The 23,534-nt window shown below is 32.3% G+C and overlaps 1 protein-coding gene across 2 annotated transcripts in view; it reads right to left on the bottom strand.

Moving 5' to 3' along the window:
• Positions 1-2,847: 2,847 nt before the first annotated feature.
• LOC144468301 (uncharacterized) overlaps positions 2,848-23,534 on the bottom strand; it is a 31,295-nt gene continuing 10,608 nt past the window's right edge. Inside the window, exons 13-16 of one of the 2 annotated variants that reach the window (XR_013493795.1) lie at positions 19,900-21,332; positions 18,342-18,633; positions 4,282-16,715; positions 2,848-4,205 (exon numbers count right to left, since the gene is read on the bottom strand). Coding sequence is in view for 1 of the 2 variants with exons in the window: in XM_078177677.1 (XP_078033803.1) it covers positions 16,002-16,715; positions 18,342-18,633; positions 19,900-21,332 (2,439 nt within the window). In the remaining variant the exon portion in view is untranslated. Of the gene's footprint in view, positions 16,716-18,341; positions 18,634-19,899; positions 21,333-23,534 lie in introns of both variants that reach the window. The other variant, XM_078177677.1, reaches the window with a different exon arrangement.

Raw genomic sequence — 23,534 nt, forward strand, 5'->3', positions numbered from 1 at the left:
AAATAAATCGCATTAATTCTTCGAGATTCCATAGGTTTAGCGCCCATAAATCAAATGAATCAAAATCATTATACCAGTTAAGGGCTGAGAACAATAATGGTTATGGATCGTGCGCATTTCATATAACTTTTTGCAAACTGCAAAAACTGTGAACGGAGTGTAAACGGTTTCCAATAAATTATTAAAATGTCTCAATAAGTTGCATACAAGAAAAAAAAGCTAGCTTTGCACGAGTGAGTTTTATAATTGCAGGCATCGGAAATCGATCCTTTAATTTTGAAATGTTAACACCATTTAAATTAAAGTAGTCGAAAAAGACCTCGTACATTTTTATTCCGAGTCAACTTCGTACCGAAAGACCCTCATGGTGTTTTACTTTTAAATTATATATTACATTTTGCCACTTTTGCAATGACAAATTAATTTGATAAAAAAAAGTACATACAAATGAGGTATGTAAAATCCTGTGTTCATATGGTATTTTTTTCATTCTTAACACTCCAAGTACATATTATACCATTATATTTTTAATTATAGTCATTATTATTCGAAACATATAAACGATGTCAAAAGTTTCTCGACCAAGATTCGACGAAATTAATATTACGTTTTCGTACTACAATGGAATGCAAATATTATTTGAAATTCGCTTTGCACATTAATTCAGATTACGTAATAATTCGACTGCAGATTTTATGCATTTACGGTAAAAATGACTAGCTGAAATATAAGACTATAAAGACATAAGGAGAATGGAACGACATTGATACACTATTTTCAAGTTGATCAAATTATTAAAAGAAACAATATATGTTTATTTTATTTTTGTTTCTTACAATCGTCTTCGATCATTTTTATTTTGCATAAAGAACCGCAGTCCAATAATAATAAAGCGTATAGAAACTTTTTTGACTGACTGCAAGGAGCGCTTTAAATTTCGTGTATCGATTACGCAACTTGTAAGCACATCCCTGATGATGGAAGACCCAGGCATCGTATTTTGATACTAGTTTCTTTGGGAATATACAATTTCAAACATAATTGAAAGCATATCTCTCAGTTCGATCCAATAAGTGTAATGGCACAAATAAAACGTGAAGATGATACATCATATTTTTATGCCAAAATGAATGGGACGCTAGGTCTAAAAATAAAATTTGTACCTAGAAAGGACTAACAAGAACGTGGACAGTATCATGTATCGAGTTTAACTGAACTGGGTAGATTTATAAGCTTGTCAATTACAAATGTTACCCTTATTTTTATGATTATGGTCAAGAAATTACGAAATCATGAAACAACGGTAAATTAAAATGCGACGTAAGCACTATGCGCACAAATTGTAATTAAGATGGTCAAAATAATAATTTTCTTCGTACCAAAGGCTTTGGAAAACTTTTCTTTTTCTATACGTTCTTAAACCAAAAAAAAAGAAAATTGTGACATTTACCCTATACTGCGTTTTTAATCGTTTCGAGCTCTGCTCTATTTAAAACAGTATAATTTTGTCTTGAGAAATTATATCGCATAATAGTAAGTTGATTCATTGCAATCGATTAGAAACTGTTCCCATAATAATTTGTAATATTTTAGCATGGTATCGTACATAAAATGTCAAAATAGCGTTTTGAAATGTTGTCTAAAAGTGGAGCACTAACAAAATCTGCAATTAATGCCGGAATAAACTAGTCAATCTGTTATTCATTACGAACTGACAGTGGATAGCGGTGTCTGAAAATAGATACAGCTTTTCTACTAATCAAGTTTGGATATACATAATATTATCAATACACGTAACTATAAATAACAGAAATATTTAGACGTATAACCGGAGATGAACAGTTAAGATTTATGATAATTAATTACTATTTCGATACTCCTGCATTTTTTAGAACAGTAGTTTTAATATACTTAACCCATCCACGTAAAAAATAACTTTGAACAAAAATGAAGTTTTTCGGTGAATGTAATAACGGCGCAAGTCATACTTTTTTCATTGTTAGAAATGAGGACTACTATTGTTTACTAGCACGTGTAATGTCTAATGACCAAACTTATTATTTAGATAGTTTGGAGTTAAATCAATTCGTAATAACTTTATAATTTATTTTACTTGTCTTATTAACATATTATGTGACTTAAACCACTAGGATTCTAACCTACTCGATTGTATTTTCCTATGACTCCGACATACATCTTTTGAAACGGTATAACTTTTTAAATGTAATCATTTGAGATATTAGAGGGTCTAGCTTACTAAACAATGTTTATACACATTTTTACAAAAATTACATTTAGTCAGAATGACAAACGAAATAAGGACACGATGTTTTTTTACCTTTTTTTAACTTATAAAAAAGAAAAGTGCAAAAAAATATTTAGGTATTTTAAAATTCAAAGATTCTTAAAGGTCAAAATTCGTGAAAAACTGCGACGTAAGAAACCAACACCTGGTCCCATATGACTCACGCCACATATGTTTTTAATCACTGTACTTTACACGTTATTACGGATTATTGATGGACGATAATATTAACCCTTTGCGGTCCGGGCAGATTTCGCGAGCCGCTTATCCGCTTGGTACTATTTATTATGAATTTTGTCGAATCCTTCATTTTCGTGCTTTCCTTATAAAAGGTATCCCTTTTCTATTCGTCATTATTGTTCCAGTTAAATCACATTGCGTATTAATTCATTTTTGGCCAAGTATGATGATAGTATAGAGTCAATCGATGAACATTGGAGTTCGTATCTGTGTCGAGTCACACTCCACATAAGACCGTTAAGGGTTAAAGGTTAAGGAAAGGAAATAAATTTTGGAAGACTAAATAATTGTTCTTTATTCATTACTTTTACAATGTGGTAATTACAATTGAGCATTTGTAACCACCATAAAATATCCCCTAGAAAACAAAGTGAGTTACATTGGGGACCTTAGTATTAGGAGTGACGATGGAAATATGAACGTTATAATTATTATCTAAAATTTCGAGTAAGTACCCTTTTGAAAAATATATTTCTCCTTGCTACTTTCACATTATCTTCTTGCAATATAACCTAGCAATTTCTTTTCTTTTTTTCTTTACATGCTTTCCCATTAGTATAGGATCAACTGAAGTAACTTCTAAAACGATTCCCACTAAATTTTAGAGCAAACTAGTTCGTATTGATAATGCAACTTTCGGAGATAACAATTTTCGAATGTGCGCACATGGAGTATTATTATTATTGGACTGCATTTATAGCAGAACTGAACAAACGAAACACAAAAGTGAAGACACAAGAACAATTTAAAAATATTACAACACTACTTTCGCTGTATCAATGCCATTAAAAGAAGAAGTACACTTTTATGTGATTCCTGTTTGATCTAAGAATGATGAAAAATTTTATTTTGCATAATGATTCGCCAAAAAGTTCTTATGAACTAATTTTAGAGAAATAATAGTGTATTATAAAGTAAAAGTTCAATCCAGGCGAGAGGTTCTAAGCCAATTTAAAGATATTTAAAATATAGGAGACCCATACATGAATGCTTTAATAATAATAATTATATATTAATGATATAATAAATAATACTATAATAATATAATAATATATTAGTAATATAATAAATAATTTCATAATAATAAATTGTTCAGTGCAATAAAAAAGTATTATTAATAATCTTTATGAAATCCATAACAGTAGGCAGGGCATAGTGGGAACCATTATGTTCAGTATCTGTTGTATTTCTTCTCATCATACTAGAATGAGTATTAAATATCAGTGTTAAATACTCATATGAGTATTAAATATTTCCAAACTTGTCGTTAATTTAAGGACAAGATCTCCTTTCATTTTTAAATTAACATCATATACAGAGTGTGTGAAAAGTAACATTTTTTCATTTAAAACTACATTTTTCAGAAAAATCAGTGTAAAAATCCGTCAGGTTTGTAGTATACCGAGAAGTAGAATTGGTATGCAATGGTCAGACGCGCCACCTGATCCTTTTTCAATAGTATTAGTTTTTCAACCCAATTTTCCCCAGAAACGAAGCCTTGGATAGAAAAATGTTATACTTTTTTCCCACTTATTTTCCATGTAGAATCATCCCTTGGTCGCTTGTACCACGATTTTTTATATACTGTATATTGAATTTCGACAAGCAAACGATATCTAGATGAATTTGACAACTTATTATACCATGTTCATCAAATAACCTTAAATACAAGAATATTTTTAATCCATTAACATCAGATTAACAACAATATTAATACAGAAAGTTATTTTATTTACATCAATTTACATATTGTGATACGGTGGATTGYGAATATTAGTATCGGTTAGAACTAATTGTCTTATTTTATATAATCTACGCAATAAATGTATTTGTTTAAAGCATTAATTCTTCGGTTGGTACCACGTTTATCTTTAATTTCTTGATGAATCTCGCACACGTATTCATTTATATTCCATAAGTTTCATTGACAATTCCACGCAACCGCATCGACGAAATTAATATAATATAATCACAGACTTAGGTCTGCGCGAATCTGAATGTTATAAATACAGATAATATACGTTATAAAGTATACTCTTCAAAGTGAATATTCCCGTAAAAATATACATAGTACTTATCAACTGGCCGCTAATTTGATTAAGTCACTAAAACTAAGGGTTTCGAAAATACTTAACAAAACACAAAGCGATTAACATTCCATTTCAGTTTGTAATAAATAAATATTATCTTATCACGTCCCACATTAGGTTAAATTGTCCTGAAGCAGGCTCAAATACTCATCAGTCGGTATAGTTCATCTGCGATCTTATCAACTGGCTTGTTCAATTCATTACTTTACCTAACTAGAATTTCAAAACTGACGCCAACTGACTTCAAAACAGTGTTTTATCTTCTGGATTTGAACCTTCGGCAATCAACTTTTCTTACATTTTGTTAGAGTATATTTGTTCTACGATTGTCAGCGTTGATTCAAGATTGGCGACTCTGTCAAAAATAACAGGATTTTTTTGACAGGAATTTACGTTATATGTATTCAATGGTATTCATTATGATAAATGGAGATTCAGACCAAAACTATTTTAGTAAGTGAAAGAATGTTACGAAGTAATTGAAAATGAGGAGAAACCAGATGAAATTAAGGATATGGTTTGGATAAAAAAGAAGAGACTAGGGCAGAGAATTACGTAGTAGTAGTGCAACAATCGACAAACAGGAAATGACAACGATGCAACAATTGCAAAGAAAATAATCAAGAAATTGGTCGGAATCTATATCGTAAAAATTAGTACAGTCGAATCAATAGAAAACTTTTAGACATGCAAATAAAAGAAGGGGGTAGCTCAATTGAATTATTCAATTATTTTGAAAAATTAATCATCAAACTGCAAAATGCTGGAAAAAATTTAAGGACAACAAATGGAAATGTTCATTGTTGATTCTACCTAAAAACTTATCGCATATAATCGATGTAGTAGATACATTTCCTCGCATACAAAAATCAGTGGAGTACATAAAATCAAAGTTGATATTGGTATATCAGAGACGTTAAAGTACAACTGGTACAAGAAAGAACGAACCTCATCCACGTGCAGCAGAAATTAAAATTCTCAATGTAAACAATTGAATGCAAGAAGATTTGGTAACGAATAAATAAGTAATCCAAGACTTTCATAAAATAGAAACAAATCATACAATCAAGCGAAAAGGTGTTTCAGATACGATTAACCAGACATGTTTAACGATTGGTAAAACAAATTGGGAAGAGAGATCTTCGAGAAACTACGATCACACAAACAATGACCCAAAGATAAATTCCAATAATTTTGTAGTAGTACACAGAGACAAAAATTCGTAGAAATATTAAAAGCAAGAAATGGATACATAAGTGCAGATATAGTCGGATAATACAATCAAATAGCTATTAGATAGTAGTGGCTATTAGATAACATTTGCTCAGTAAAGGAATTTCGTGTAAGATAGGGAATATCTATTGACGAACCTGTAAAAATCTACAAAAACAACAGTGGAGAATTATCGAAAAAAGGAACATTTTCCAAAAGCTCCAATCATATTGACGTTGGTTAACATTTACTACCGCAAGAAAAGACTGATTTCTGTAGACAAAATTTCTATGAATAATTAAATTATTGACAAATGTTCTCTCAACATACTGTTTAAAATGTTAAGTAAATGTATTATCATATTATAAACGATGTAAATCAGAATCGGATAGAGCAATGACAGAGCTCACTAAGTTTAATGCATTTATGTCGAAGTTTAGAACAATGAGGAAAGAAATTATAAAAGGCTTCTCAACGGTAATAGTAAATCGGTAATAGTAAATCGGTATCTAGTAAATCATTAATACTAACCTTTGTGGAAATAATCCTCCCTATATATGTTAAACTGTACAGATTGACTCCTTGCACTATAATAACGAGTCAGACTCGTGATACAGATTTCATGCAACATCTATTAAATATTAATATTATTCATTTTTTTCTAGATCGAAATAAAAATAAATTTCTCTGTTATAAAAGTTTAGAAACAAAAGTACAAAAAGCAAGAAAATAAATAAAAATTGTCTTGTCCTATTATTAAAAATATGAAGGTGAAATAAGGATCAACGCAGCGTGAAAGGAATAGTAGTGCAAGGGGTTAATTTATACCCCAATACTGGACACGCTTGTAAATTTTGTCGTAGTGAACGAATATGCAGAAGCTGTGGGAAAGTTATACACAGCCAAAATGAATTCTCGAATAAAGATAATCCAGTGTGTGTATATTGCGAAGGGGAATATCAGCCGAACTGTAGATCTCTCAAAAATAACAAATAGGTGCACAGACAAATGGTTCTACTAAATATCGGTTTCTACAAAGCACAACACCACCATTCGATAAGACAATACAAGAAGGGATTATTAGTGGGAAAATAACTGGTGGACAACAAAGATCTCTATACAGAATCCATAATTAGGTACAAAAGATATCAACGTCAGAAGAAAATATTATATCATCTCGTGTGTTAACGAGGCAATACAGACTACACACATCATCCAACGTTATGAATGTAACTATAATGCAATAGTCACGAAACAAAATTCAGTGTTTCTTTTGAATTAAACAAAAAAGTAAACCAATCCAATCTCAACTCCCAACCATTAGCCTCTACACCCAATCCACAGGTTCCCTCCACCAGAAAATTTAATCTTCTAATTGAGTAAGACTGTACTCACTAAAAAAGAAAACAACCACAAATAGAAACAGAGACTATGAAATGGACAAATCAATACACATCATACTGTAAGATTGTAGGAGTATTAACACTTTACCGATCAGTAGCTTATAAATCGACTTTTTCTCCCGATTGATAGTTTGTGAACAGGTTGCCATAGCAACCAATAATTTGTTATCTATTATTGAGATAAACGTGTTAGATTATAATACTGTAAGCTCTTATATTATTATACAATTTTTTAATATTACATACCTTTTGTGATGTATAAAATAAACATAATAGAAGTAAAATAAATAAAATAGATAAAATAAATATTGCTTAATGCTAATGTCATGAAAATATAAAAAAGTTAGCAAATTTAATTATCCCATAATAACAGAAATGTTTGCAACCGAATAACTGATCGGTAAAGTGTTAATAACAATAGAACGGAAATGTACAGTATACATCGGATATTACAATACATGTCAAAACGTAGGTCGGATCAAACAAGAAATTTTCCCTTGCAGGATATAAGACAGTAAGAAAGGATAGACAATCTGGTTATGGATGTCAAATAACCATCCTCATAGACAAAAGCTGAAATACGAGAATATTTATATTACTCGCGAGATTTATATTATATATGTATGCCTAAAAACAAAAATGGACAATTTGGGTAGAGGAGGTACGATTACTCGAACCTTGTGCTTCGTATCTTCTCTTCCCAAATTGTCCATTTTTACTTACAAGTTCAAGGACAATTCGGGAGAATTTACTGTAAAAAACTCGCGATATCTATACTACGTCTTACCGTATTCTGTTCTACCTGGTGCGCTGTCCTTCATTCTGCATCAAGACCTCTACTTAATTGATTATGTGAAATATATAAGTTGATTAATCTAACAGGCACATTCATTTAATCATACGATAAATATCCTATTGAGGGTAATTCTCGTCCCTTTGGTCGGCGACACGTGTGAGAGAACAATAGGTGTCGCTAGTTTCGAATAAAGATCGACACTGATTGTTTATTAAAAAAAGTGCATAGGTGTGCGTAAACGCAAAATGTGAGAATATCGCATTAAACTAAGATAACTGTTCAAAGATTAGACACCTAATTTTCTTTCATATTATTACATTATGTACTTCTACAGAAAGTAGCTTATATTTCGTCTAAGTATTCGGTGAATAACACATCCAGAAGAAACCAACAGTCCGTATTGAATAACTCGTGAAATTTTTGAAAAATAATTGGACTGACGAATCGGTGAAGCCAAACCCACTCAAACTTTCATCAAGGTAAGAGAATTATTTATATTCCGTTTTTTACAACTGCCGCCGGTCTAAACCAGAATTATATCACTTTCCTGTTTGAACTTTGCGATCCGCTAAAAAACATACACGCCATCAATGTAATGAAAGATATTCCTATGATCAACTTGAGATTAGAAGGTTCTAAAAATGTGACTCCTGGAAATTTATAACGACGATCGTCGGCCTTGATTTATAGGATTGTATCGAATGTGAAAATATATCCTCGCTATATCATAGGAGTCACAAGATAGTAATAGACGTTTTCTTAAATATAAGTCTGTTTATCGTGCACACTTGAAGAACGCAAAAACGGCCAAGTTAAAAAGGGCATATTCACCGTGAAATAATGGCAGTAAGTATGACGATAGATGTGAAGAGAATTAAATGAACTGCGCTCGTTGATGCTAAACAAATACTAGCTAGTCAAGGCACAAAAGTCATGGCAATTTTATAGTTTCTAGAAAAAAAAAAACAGAAAACTGTAAAAAGTACAAGGTAAATTTAATTACAAAGATGTAGTTATCTAAAGTTAAGACTAAAAATATAAGAATATACATAGTCAATTTTCAGTTAAGTTAGATTAAAGTGGAATATTATTTTTCTTATCTGAGTGTATGTACAAGACATAAGTGTTACAAGTAGCTTGGAGAGCGTTTATAATCTTCATACAAGTAAAAATTATCATTAAAAAGATAAAAAGAGCATATACAGATACTGCTTGATGAGTCCATTAGTAGAAATCGAATAGAATAATTTTAAAGGTATACGTGGCTGCGACAGAGATGCTCTTTCATTGTCCCAAAAACTCGCGGATATTAATTCTTTTGACAGGATGCTGTAAAGCCATAGTAATGAGTTTAGATAATTCGGGAACGGACATTATGATCGAACTGGTTAAAACTAAACTGCTACAAGAGGAAACTAAGCAACAACTCAACATTAAATTAGGAGAAGAAGTAGTAGCCTTTTGTCGTTAAAAATGAAGGAACGAATCGATATAAAAAGAATAACGTCGCGCTTGTGTGAAAGCAGGGCACATCAAACCAAACTGTAAGAAACCGCAAAATTTAGAAGATGGATTGAAATTTACCAAAAAAAGAAACAATAAAAAATAGGGCCCATTTACTGCAATGTCAGGAAAAGAGACTGACGAGGGACGGTACATCGATTCAAGAAGAACCAACCATATAAGCTGAAATAAGACATGAATGAAAAATTACACCGAAGCAAACATGCAAAACATAAATATCGTAGAGAATTCTACACTCAGAGCTTCGGGAGTCAGTGTGAAACCAGAACTATTTATTGACAACGTTTTGCATATACCTCAATGTAGTGCAAATTTATTGCCCGTCAGTAACTTAGCTAGGAGAGGACTCACATTGATATTTGACGATTCAAGTTGCTGCAAAAGGTAAGTAACTAATTTCAAGGCACGCCTAGTGGCAAAGGGTTGATCCCAAGCGATAGGTATTGATTAGAATGGAACGTTCTCTCTTGCATCTAAATATTCCGCTATAAGAACACTAATTTCGCTGGTGGTACGATTGGACATGTCAATAGACCACTGAGTCAATTCTATTGCCAAAGGGATTTATAACTGAGAAAAGGAAAGTATGTCGCCTGAGCAAAATTACATATAAATTAAAACAATTCGTAAAGTACGGTTTGATGAAATTAATTCGATATTGTAATAATAACACATTCGCGACTGGCAAATTTCTTCCGTTTCTGATACTGAGTACCGGCGAAAATAATTAAATTCTGAAGCTGGTGGCCGAAAACTTGTATCGTTAAAGCAAACATAAAAATGATAATATTTGTTTTGAAATATCAATGTTGCAATTATGTGCTGTTTAAAATAAAAAGATTTTTATAATTTGTATACTTGCTATATTTGCTTCAATAGAATTTAAAATGACGTGAATTCACGTCAACGGTCACGAATGTGATAATATAACTAGGGTTTAAACTTGTGTTTATATCCCCTGCGTATATTATAAGGATAAAAGAAATGTAATATTAATAACCAGTTTGTATGCCAATGATATCTTAGTAGTTCGCAATAACTTTAAAAAAGAAACTTACTAGTTAAGAAAGCAATTAAGTTTCGAATTTTCAATTAAAGATCCTGGCGATGTTAAATCAATTATCGACATAAAAATTAAACGGGAGAAAGACATAATTAAATTACATCACACGAATAATAAAAAACCGTTGAGTAAAAAAGAAAATTCAATGTGTCTGCTTGCAAACCAGCAAGCACCCCTGCAGTAGCTGAGTAACTTCGAACGATCGGATTTATCAAGAACTGATAGGACACTTAAATTATACATAATGTATAGCATTATGTACCAGATTAGACCGTCGCTATCTTAGCAAATTTTAATATTTTAATCATTTCCATAATGGAGAACATTGGAATGCAGCTAAGCGTGTGCTAAACGTTGTTCAAAAGGCACTAGAAATGCTTATTCAACATAAAAGAAATTAGACTTAAAGATATCAAACTATGCTAATGCGTATTATGTGAACGACGAACACGATGAGAAAGATTATTGCGAACACGTACTTTTGTAAAGGCGAAATGCGGTAACTCACTAGAGCAAGAAGTAAATTACTACAACCTCTACAAGTGAAGCAGAGTATACCGCACTTTCTAACGTCTAGAAAGAAGCCAAATTCTTAGATAACTTAATGGTCGAAATATTCTCCGAAAGAATACTGATAGCGTAGTACAATGTTAATTCGATACTAGCTTGGGTAATTACAATCACGACATGGCAGTACATAGCCGAAATACATCGACATAAAAAAACACTTTGTTCGCAAAACCATCAAATCATTGATTATAAAACTGTGATATATGAAAATAGAGAATAAGACAACTGACTTATTAACAAAATTTTTAAGTGTAAGGAAACATCACACATTTGTGAAAGTGTAAAGATTAGTTCGAAGAATATTGTAAATAAGATGAACTGCTGGAACGAGAATAAATAGATCTATATGACATATGCCTAATCGTAGGTAAATACTCGCAACATCCCCATTGCACCTTACCGTGTTGTGTCCCGCCTTGTGCGCCGTCCTTCATTTATTCTGTATCAAGAGTTCTACCTAATCGTTTATATGAAATATAAATATGAAAGAGCCGATCGAATCAGACCATTTCCCATTATATATCCAACATAATGTCACCGAATCACTTTATCTACAAAAATAAGAGCAACAGACCTATTAGAATAGACTAAGAGAAATATAAGAATCTGATGAAACAATACATAAAAGTAATATTCTCTATCAAGTATATCCAAATGCAATAAAATTACAGAGAGGATAAGAATAACCATAAGGGAAACATCTCTAGGAAAAAATAGTCAACTGCCAACCGCATAATAAGAACCCGGTATCACGGTCGGGCCAAGGATGCGATAAGACTTTAAGGCCAAAGATGACCCAGGTAGTTTTAACATTCCAAAACAGCTCACACCATGGAACCTTTTATATCCTCCTGAACTACTTGAGAGGGATCCATAAAAGCAATAACTTTTCATGCCTATTGACACCGTATCTCATCACATTATATCAAGTCATTAGCGACTAAGAAGGAAAAAGCCATGCCCGTGTGATTTTCCATGTGCAGACAGAAGATAAAAAGAAACCCAGAAATGTATCATGTGCCAACGAAAACCACTAGCGAGGGAAACGAACAAGTCACAAGCAAGACCATCTCATTGAACCGGGAAATTCAATGCGAGGCAACGAGGCAACAGTAAATGCGGCACGCGTAAAGAAACTACCCTCATATTAGAAAGACAACCCAACGATATGATTCATGTAGGTCAAGACAGGTTCGAGTGTAACACGCATCACAAACGGTGAAACGAGGGTATATCATTATGAACCTTGATCAAAAGGTCTCATCTAATTTCACGTGATTTGTCATGTTTAACGATTAGGTAGAATTACTTAATTAATTGGAGGGAGAACAATTTAGTAACAATATCGTCATTGAAACTAAATAAAGGTTTCAAAATTCCGGTTTCAAAACCAAAGTGTGGAGATGCATTTTTGAGTCAGAAATACAACATAATAGTACGAGTGAGAGTGAGAAAGTGCATACGTGAGAGTGTGGAGTGAGAAGCAAAGTCAAAGCAGAGAGTTAAAAACCAAGGAAAAACTGGTAAAGTCGACTATTGGAGATTAGATGAAAGAAAAATAACCACAAAGGCAACAACTACTAAACTGAAAATAAGATTTTAAGCGAGAAATATTATAAATATATACTTATTGACCAGAAGTTTTTATCCTAATTGCTGAACAGCTACGAAAGAAATGGAAAACCAAGAACAAGAAAAAGAGATATATGAAGAAAAGACCAGTGGATATATAAGGTCCCGATAATTATGTTATTTCCAGAATATGAGGGATTTTCGATGTCATTTAAAGTAACTTTTTTCTCAGCGCAAATACAATCTACTTTGCTTATGAGTTATTAACGCAAAACAATGACTAATAAAAGGTAAGCTCAGATGGCACAAGGCATCCGAGTTAATGAGTGGAACTGGATTTCAATTCTGAACTGCGATCAGAAAAAGACTTGCGTCGCGTCATGATTATAGTTCAGAATTATAATTTATACTTCATACATTGAGTAACCTTTTCTCGTAAATGCGCTGAGGATGACTTATGCTGCAGGCAGATGATCACACTGTTAGTAAGAGTGTACAGTAAATTCTCCCACATTGTCACTGTTAGAGGTCTGCTCACATTGTCCTTGTGCTGTACGAGTATTCCAAAAAGGCGAGTCGGGTCTTATAATCCGAATAAACTGTAGTTCGTGTACAGTAAACGTACTGACATATTACTACTTTATCTTAGATAAGTTCGTCGTGGTCAATTAAGCATAATCAGGCACGCGACACGGCTCCTTTAACTAGAATTCCCGGAATGGCAACTACATAATATAATAACATAACTTTTTTCATTTTTACATTTTAAAACTGAATTTTTTTTAACATATTGCTGACGGTTTTCTTATTAAAATGAAACCAAACGTAATATAGTTTGGACAAATATTTCTGATTAACCCTTAGGGCTCTATGGACGCATATATGCGTTTGGCGAAAGTCGCCGTTGTGGCCGAAGGACGCAGATATGCGTTTACTCTAAGCCATAAAGACCGTAAGCGGTAGCCGCGCGCCGGCCCTACGGACCGTTTCGGCCGGGAGTATTTAGAGCCCTAAGGATTAAAATAAAATCAACATAATATAATTTCGATTACGTATATCATAAACTATATTCAACTATAAATTATAAACTAAAATAAGGGTGAAAAATCGACTATTGTTCTCACTTCTTCAATTCCCACCATTGTAATTTAGTCTAAAGCATGTTTGAGTTTGGTCCCATTTTAATTGGGAGAATATGTTAAAACAATTTCATATATAAAAGATTAGAAATAAAAAAAGTTAAGACATCGTTTTTATTCTAGCATTACTGTGAATTTTGATTAATGTACGTCGACATACTAGCCGCCTGGACAAGCCACAAAGCTTCAAAAATCGTCTCTGGTTTCCTCAAGTTGCTCATTTTCGATTCTAAGATGAAAAACAATATGGGAGAATTTACTGTATGTGGGTAAAGCAAATTTACAAACTCAATATTCTCGAAAAATAAACTCCAAACGAAAAGAACGTTGTTCTGTATTTTCTTTCATATTTTTCAGTAGAAATTAATTCATGGCTTGCTTGCACATATCTTTCAAGGATACCCTATACATACGGGGTGTCCCGGAAATCGTAGTAAGACTGGGATGGGGGTGATTCTACATAAAAAAAGAAGAAAATATTTTCGTATAACATTTTTTTATCCGTAGCTGCGTTTTCGTGATAATCGACTTCAAAGTTCGTTCAACTTGTAAACCATTTAATACAATTTGCTTGTCGCGCATTTCACTGCTCTCGGGACCTCACACTTCTAGATTTTTATTTGTGGGGTCATATCAAAGAACAAGTTTATAGCATGAACGATATTACAAATGTTACACATTTGAAACATAAGATTACTGAGGCAATCGAAAAATTAAAAAAGCGATAACAACTTACAATATGTCCAGATGTCATTAATTCATCGAGCAAACTTATGTATGCAGCAGTGAGGAGGACATTTTCAACAATTATTGTAGCATTGTAATAGTAAGTAGTAAAAAAGATTAAAAAATAAGTAATCAGTAGACACACTTTGTATTGTTTTAACCGCGCAATTATCACTGTCTGTAAACACTATTCCGGACAAAGACAAGCAGGGCAATGAAATACACGACAAGCAAATTGTATTAAATGGTTTACAAATTGAACAAACTTTGCAGTCGATTATCACGAAAACGGAGCACCGGATGAAAAAACGTTATGCCAAAATATTTTCTTCTTTTTTTATGTAGAATCACCCCCTGCCCGATTGTACTGCGATTACCAGGGCACCCTGTATATTAACATTCTGATTGTTCGGACATAAATTAGAAAGAAAAATTTTTAAAAAAGCCCTACTGATTTATTATCACTTATAGTATAAACTGTAATTAATACAACTAACACGGAACGAACTAATTGGTAGTGTTTTTTGTGAAACATTACTATATTTAATGTCGATATAATATTTACAATTTCCTGTTTTTAAATATCATGAAAACCAACTGTCCAGACAAATTTAAGTACTACATTGCCAATCAATGGAACTCAAACATATACCTGCTGAGCGGATTTCTTAAATAATAATTTTAGATTTGGTCAAATCTTTGGAATTTTGACTTAAAAAACACTGCTACAGTAATCTTATTATTGTATACAATGATTAACCACTTTCAAAAGAAACAGTAGTGACGTATTTATCAAATGTAGTAATACTTTTAGAGGATTAACAGTTTCTTACTTCAATGTTCCTTTTTGTTTGGTACTTAAGATGTAAGACGTTAATTACAAATTATTATAGTTGGTGCCTTGAATTTATTTTACAATTTAAAAAAAAGTGAAAATGTTTCTATTCTAAGGTGATTGAATAATAAGTGAATTTGTCAGCAATAATTTATAAAGGAGTATAAAAGTTGTCGTGATCAATATAATCTCATGTCAAATATTGCTGCCAGTATCCAGTACATATTTGACTTACGGATGAAGGAAACGTTAATCTATGTTAACAACAAAGTTGATTCTGTTTCTCTTAAAACATACAATACCCTAATCAATTCAATAATTAAATGCTAAACTATAATGCATTACCATTTTGCATACAGAGCTATCTGTGAAATATAGTTTAATAACTCTAAGAATGTATAATAGATGCCAATAATAAGGATATTGTAGAAAAAAGAAACTGAATGTGATTATAGTCATTATTGGTATAATGAATATTAGAAACATATATGTAAACGACAAACCGATCTGACGTAACACTTGACTTTTACTTTGTATCATTTACCTTTACCTTGGAACTCATACATTCGTAAAATGCTTGCAAAAGATCTTTCTCGCTCAGTTTTGTGGCAACAGCTTTGAAAATTTTCAGCAAACCTTCATTGGATTTACTGCACTCGGCTATACAGTCAGCTGCAAATTGGTCGGACCACAATTTATAAAAAACGTTCTTAGTTACATCGGAGGACTGAGACTCCAAAGCCTTTGCTATATCACTGGAACTGTTGTTCTGTAAAGCTATATCCAAAACCAGTCGCGATGGAATGAGTTCATCGTTTGCCACTGTATGGCTAATAATTACATCTATCGGCACTCTTTTCAACATAGCATCCAAACTGGACAATTCTGTCATAGGTTTCCTTATTCCTTCCTCCTCTTCTTCTTTCAGTTTCTTCGATAACATCTCAGCGAGCTCAGAAGACGCACACTTTTGGCAAACGGCTTCTTTTACTTCATCGAAATCAAGAATATTCATACAATCGCTGGTTTTTATCTTCTGTCGATAGGCGTTCAATAGTTTAACGAAAAATTGTTTCTCAGCAGCAAAGATGTCAGGAAGCCGCAGTAAAACTTTATTAAGCCCACAGGCACGGCAAGCGTATTTTAAGGTTGTTTCATTGCTGTTTGGTCTGTTCTCTGTAGCTAGCATTCTTATGGTTTCTGTTTCCAAATCCATCTGTGGTACATGCCTCATCTTGTTCTAAATGAAATAAAAGAACTTATTTATCACATTAAAACTTACAATAAATTGAATATAATTAAATCTACACGTGGATACGGGATCATGAATGTCGGGGAATCCTTCAACACTAGAGTACACACTTAGCCTTCAAGAACAATAAAAACATTATTTTTGGATTCTATTCAGTATTATTAAATCATAATAATACATTATCTTTATCATAGATTGCTTTAACTCTAAATCTACTAAGCACCTAAAGCAGCTGATATGTCTTGCCTTGTAAAAGTGATGGGACTGAATTTATCTGTAATTTCAATAAATGTAAAAAAAAATCGGATACCGAATATTTAACTGAGGTTGGCAGATTTAATGTTAATAAACAATACTCTCAAATACTACTTAACTTATCGACACAGTAACGAAGAGACCAAAACATGAAACATAATGAGGAAGTCGTGCAGTACCGATAAACTTGGTTTTAATTTCGACCACTACACGAGAATACTTCTTACCAGGCAAAAGCAAATAACTACTGTATAAATGTCTAACATAGATCGAAATCATAACGATCCTCCACTGTTTTTAAATTTTATGATCGATCAATTATCCTAACAATTGAATGTTTATTCATTACAAAAACATTTCTCTCTGTTCATTAAGTACTATTTAAACTACAAATCACTTTTTTAAACTTAAATTTTGTTCTTTCTAAGCCAAGACATAACAATAAAACTTGTAGTGGTCAGTACAGTAAATATATTAAAATGTTGTTCTATTCCATGCAAATTCAAATGATTTAACTTTTCTTTCATTCATTCATCCATAATTCTTTCAACACCAAATAATAATATTTTATTCACATGCAATTTTAAACTTTATAAGTCATCAATTATCTGCATTGAAGTCGCAAATGAATTACTACACTAGGAAATTTTAAACACCTATGAAATTGTAGAAAAACATTTGTTTTTCTAATTTGTGATATGAAGAAACGCCTAAATTTCGATAATCTCCGAATCTAAATAATTTCATGATATTCGTGACAGATTTTTGCACCAACAACAGAAATCAGAGAGAATGTAATATCAGGTGAAAACTCTATGGAAACCTGAGAAATATTAAAGTATACAAATAGTTATAACGAATAGAGTTAATAGAAGATACGAAGAATGTTATAATCAAAGTTCGAACTAAATAACAAGTAACGTTTAAAGAACTTTAAAACGTACTGGAAACCAGCAAATAAATCGGATGTTATGGATTGATATGTTTAGTAAACAAGCGACACAAATTTCATTTAAGAAGTATGAGATCATACAAGTTCATATCCTTCGATGTGAACGATGATAAATAAGAAGATACGTGTTAAATACAATACTTTGATAAGAACTACTCCCAATCAATTCATTGTTTTCGGATATAATTAGTTTTATATTTAATGAATAAGACATATCCAATTTTTTTATTAAAAAATAAAAGAATACAAAAATTTTATATGTCTAATTTGATAAATATAAAGTTAATTATACCCGAAGAACAAACCAAAAGCACAGTAATTGGATATCTCTAATTATACTAATCTACACTCATTTCCAAACAAACTTCTACTTTTCATTAAAAACGAAGTGAAAAGAACATATTTACCTTATAATGCATAAGAATTCTCTCTGGAGTACATCTTCTAACTGCGCTTTCCAGTACCACATTCACATCTATTTCATCCAAAAGATCTGCCAAAGACGTTTGCACTTCGACAGATTTATTGGTTTTACTTGGCGTAGATTTCAATGAATGGAGAGGGTCTTTACTGGGATCTTTACCAGTCTTTGATGTATGTAAAGCAGCCATTGCTTTAGACAACGAAAAATTAGCAGAATCTGGTTGTGATGGAAAGACAACATCTAACATAGATGACACTGGTATGCTTGTCATTTGTCTAAACAGAATTATAATTTTATTATCTACTAATCCCTAATTTGTCGCATTAATTTGTATATAATCCACTTAACACGACAACAAACAAACTTTAGACATTGTTGCATAGAAAAATAAAGAATTGTGGAAATCGTTTTTTGTATTTTCCATGCGATAATGTCGTTGTATATAAATTAACATAAGAAAAGTTGTTTTCCAGATGCATTGAGAGTGAAATATGCACTATTAACAGTACGCACAAAAGAAAAATCGCTTCATCATTACAGAAATTCTAATACACCTTCGAGCAGGCATACTACCTCTGTTAAGATCAAGAAACCTTTCTAATAAAAAGCAATAGATAATTTATTGCAATAAGTAAAAAGGATAAAATTAAAAAATGTAACGTATAAGTATATAACAAAGAAATAAAGGATCATATATGATCAACATTTATAAGTCAATATAGAATGCTTATAATGTAAAAAAAACGACTTATTCCCGACGTTGTTCTAGCAATCAAAAATAACAAAATAAAACATATTATTAAAAGATATAACACGTTCCACTTATGTCATAAAAACATATGTATATGCTCGCTCGAAAGTTAACGCGAAATAAGATGATTTAAATCGCTATTAATATTAAGTGGATTAGCCGAAACTACTAAATATGCAGAATAAACCAGGGACCAGAACTGTTGTAATCAGTAAGAAAGAAGTCGTTGCTTGACAATTATTATATATGGGTTCGAAATTTTATTGTGATTGTCCGTAATCATTATTAATGAGGGAAAGTAAAATTTCTATTTGGTTTTAGTTTCTAGCAATTGATGTAAGGAATTTTTATTTTACATAAAAATCCACAGCCTAATCATAAGAGGTTATCATTGAGAGAATCTCTATCCCGTTTATTTATAACAGTCAACTATTGTAAAATGAGCTTTCAGTTTCTTATAACAGTAACCGGAAAAATGGATCCTATTTTGATCACTACATACCAAATCAAGTAACAAAATGTTTAAATATATTAAAAATATGAACAATGCTGTTTTGACCTTGGTCTCTATTCGAGTACTTGCAGTCTACTAATAAGTATTAAAAATTTCCTGCACTGAGAAAAATTATCAATATATAATATCATCAATAAGAATTATCGGCAACAACAAAAAATGTTCGTTTAATTGTAATTATTATTTTTAACGTGACAGATTTTTTCCAAAAAGGTTTTCAAATAACTATTATGTTCGGTCCCTGGAATAAACAATAAGATAATATTTCGAACGTACATAGGCGTTGATATATTTGAAATCAAAACATTATCTTCAGTTTGTAGTAATGATTCTATTATACTCTCAGGCGAATCCAGTCCTGCCTTGATTCCTGGATCCTCAATTCCTTGCATTGCAATTTCATTTGGAGTGGATTTAGAAGACTCTTTTGTTTTAGATACAGGTACGCTGGTATTTTCATCGAGAGGTGCTTCACTATCCAAAGCGTCATTCAATCGTTCCGTAGCATTGTTTGTTTTATTCGTAGCTAATGCCGTCTCGTACTGTTTTAGAACGCTCTTTACTAACTCAATCTTTATTTTACCTTTCACAGGCATCCTATTCACTTCACGTTCGGATAGTTGCGCAAGATCACCGATCGTTTTAAGATTTCTGTTTTCAAGATACGAAACCAAATGCTGTACCCACAGAGGATTCGTTAACTTCTCGACGATGGATTTTATGGGCTCTGCACAGGAAGTCAGGGACGGATATATGGGCTGCGTGGAATTCAAGAGATCGGGGTCAGTAATGTCTACTTCAAACTGGCTTGCGTTTTGACTATCGTTATTCGATGGTAAACTGCCAAATACAGAATCCGTGACCGGCAAAGTATCTTGTTCTTGCGTGGTGTCTACTGCTTTCGTACTGGTACGCATCAATTTTCCACAGAAAATTTCATCAGAGTTTGCTGTGGAGTTCAAGCTAGAGATGTTCTGTACCTCCACCGTATCCTCCAAATTTTCAGAATTCTCACGGTTTTTACATGAACTTTGTATAACTGAATCGTCAGCGATATTGTAGTTAAGAGTTTCCTCCGATCTGTTTTGTACAGAAACATTGTGTCGATCGTCTGCATTGTCATCTGTACTACTTCCTGTTTCATTTGCATTGTCATGACTTCTTTCGACGCCATTAGATAAATCGTCGTTCGTGCTGGTTGCAACAACTTTAGTATTTTCTGAGTTCGCATCACATGCTTTTATAGTGTCTATGATATCATTTTGTTTACTTTCCATATGTGTGGAAAATGTCGTATCTTGTGTAATTTCGAATTCCCCATTTAAGTTATCAATTTTACGAGCTACGGGATGCTCACTTGTTAATTCATTTTCGACAGGATTGCAAGCCACCTGTGCACTGTCAGCATCTATTGCGAAATTCTCCGAGTACTCTAAGTCTTCGGCTATTTTCGTCAACAACTCATTTTCGCGTTCACATTGAAGATCGAGTTCAGATACGCTCGTCACGTCCGTTTCTTCCTCGCACTCCATCTTTTCGGCCTCAACGTGTAGCAATCTCGGTTTAATAGGCTTCATCCTCATAGGCGAATCCCTGCGGCTCAAGCCACGCGAAAGGAATTTGTTCAACTTGTGTACAGAATCGGTGGCAACAATTTCGTATCCCATTTCTTTTGATACCGGAGGATCCGCAAAACTTACTCGTTTTCTCTATAATTAGATCGAATGCATTATAATTAAGACTACTACAGTGATCGTTCAAAATCAGCAAGGTGTGAAAAACATTGTATTTCACTCATAACGGTATTTTTTAAAGAAACAACATATTTCATATAGTTAAGGTTATATATTAACACTTGTATATTAACCCTTATGTAGGAAACGCTTTCTGTGGCAAAGTGTGCAGACAAGGAATATCGCATACATCACAATTTTTCCTAAATCGCGAATTTCATTTCTTAAGGTTGTTAATTCTTAAATATTAGCAATGCTAAAAATACATAAATCATATTTTCTTTCAATTTCTTGTTATATGGTTTTTTCATATGACTTGACAAATATTTTTTAATATTTTAAAAATATTTCAAGAATTACATAGAAAAATGTATAATCATCATCGTGGTTTTCTTTAAGGTATCCTAGACTAAATATAGACGAATTTGGTTTTCAAGCGTTTAACTTGCATAAATTTAGATAGGACACACACAAATTATACACGATCTTCTCAGTGTTGTTGTTAATTCGAAGATTTTCTTTTCATGTGTTCTATTAATTACAAAATTGTTTGTCTCCCTCAATAATAAATACGTGTATAGAGTTTGATTGAGGAAGACATAATTTTGTGAACGGAATATATCAAATTTATGACCGGTATCTGAAAGTATTACTGTTAATTTGTAGCTTCTTCTTTATGTAAGAAATGAGTCCAATTTTATTCCATATTAAAAGGCGTCTGAATATTTTTGCCTCACAGCATATTTATGATCACTGTAAATTGTACTAAATCTGTACTAAATTTTCTTAGTAATTTTTATTCTGCCGATACTAGGTGCCACTTTATGATCTCTCAAAATTAAATAGCATAACTCGCCTTAATTTAAGTTAAATATTATGTTAATGTAAATTATTTTATCGATTTATTGTCAGTACTTCTAACTTAGTTTATTATTTTTAATATGTCTTACACGCGAGTTAAGAGTCTTCCAGTAATAGAGAAAAACTCCTCAGTAATTACAAAAAAACACAGAATTATTGCACTGCGCTATAAAGTTATGCTCAAATGACCGAATGACGACCAATCAACACGCCATCATTGAACCTGTTTCGTAGCAAGAACAAAATAATAAATCCAAAAGAAATAATAACTTGATATCGAAATTGAATAACGTAGAAAATATTTTGCAATGGCTGATAATCGGTAATTATAAAAACTAACCGCGAGTCTCAAGTAATTGTATCTCCTTTTTCCAAATTGTCCATTTTTATTGACAAGCTGAAAGACAATTGGAGAGAATTTCCTTTCTTTGATAGCTATTAAAGCAAATTGGTACGCAGAAACCAGTCATTTGACTATCGATATGATAGTAGATAAAGAAACAGTTCGACTACGAAATAGTCACAAGTTCTCTATTGGCATATCTATCTTAATCGATTGGAAAAATAAAGTAAATAAGTCGAATATTGTTTCTCATAAAAAACGTTATCCTCATTGGAGTATCTTTGTTTGTTTATTTATTGATCATTGGACCCCATTGGACCCAAGCTATTATAAATTATATATTTTTATAAAGTTATCTCAAGAACTATTCCTGATTTGAAGAAATGTTTCATACAAAACTTTTTCTGTTTCGAGAGTATCTCTGTTTTGTTCGTATGTGTGAATGTATTTTCAGTATTGCGAACTGCTATTACTAGTAATGCATAGATGTACATTCGCGCAGTATTCTACGAAATGTTGCATTTTTATTTTTCGAATTTAGAAGACATGGATCTTTTGTGGTTACCCTTAATGAAACTTGGGACCAGTGTACAGGAAAATTGGCTACGCAAGGAATGGGTAGCCATGCATGCTCGGAAGTCCCGCACAATAGTGTGGCACCGCTACCGGGTGAACAATATAATACTGAATGATTTTACATTGTATCACGATTGCAAATCAGAATTGCAATGTTGACCTGATAGAAACGCCATGCCGCTATGGAGAATTCCTTGCGCATGTCTCGTTTTACGTAGTAATTTTTTGTGACCGCACTGATTTGTTACAACAATATTTGTTTTGTGTTTTGATAATTTGCTACACGGGAGTACGAAAACGCAGCAGTTAAAGCAACATACTACGTATTTAGCAATATTTACGGTTTTAATTTATAGTGTATGGCATTTTGCTACCTAAACAGACTTCAAAATGCTGAT

Source organism: Augochlora pura, chromosome 4, assembly GCF_028453695.1.
Source record: "Augochlora pura isolate Apur16 chromosome 4, APUR_v2.2.1, whole genome shotgun sequence".
In the NCBI taxonomy this organism is placed as follows: domain Eukaryota; kingdom Metazoa; phylum Arthropoda; class Insecta; order Hymenoptera; family Halictidae; genus Augochlora; species Augochlora pura.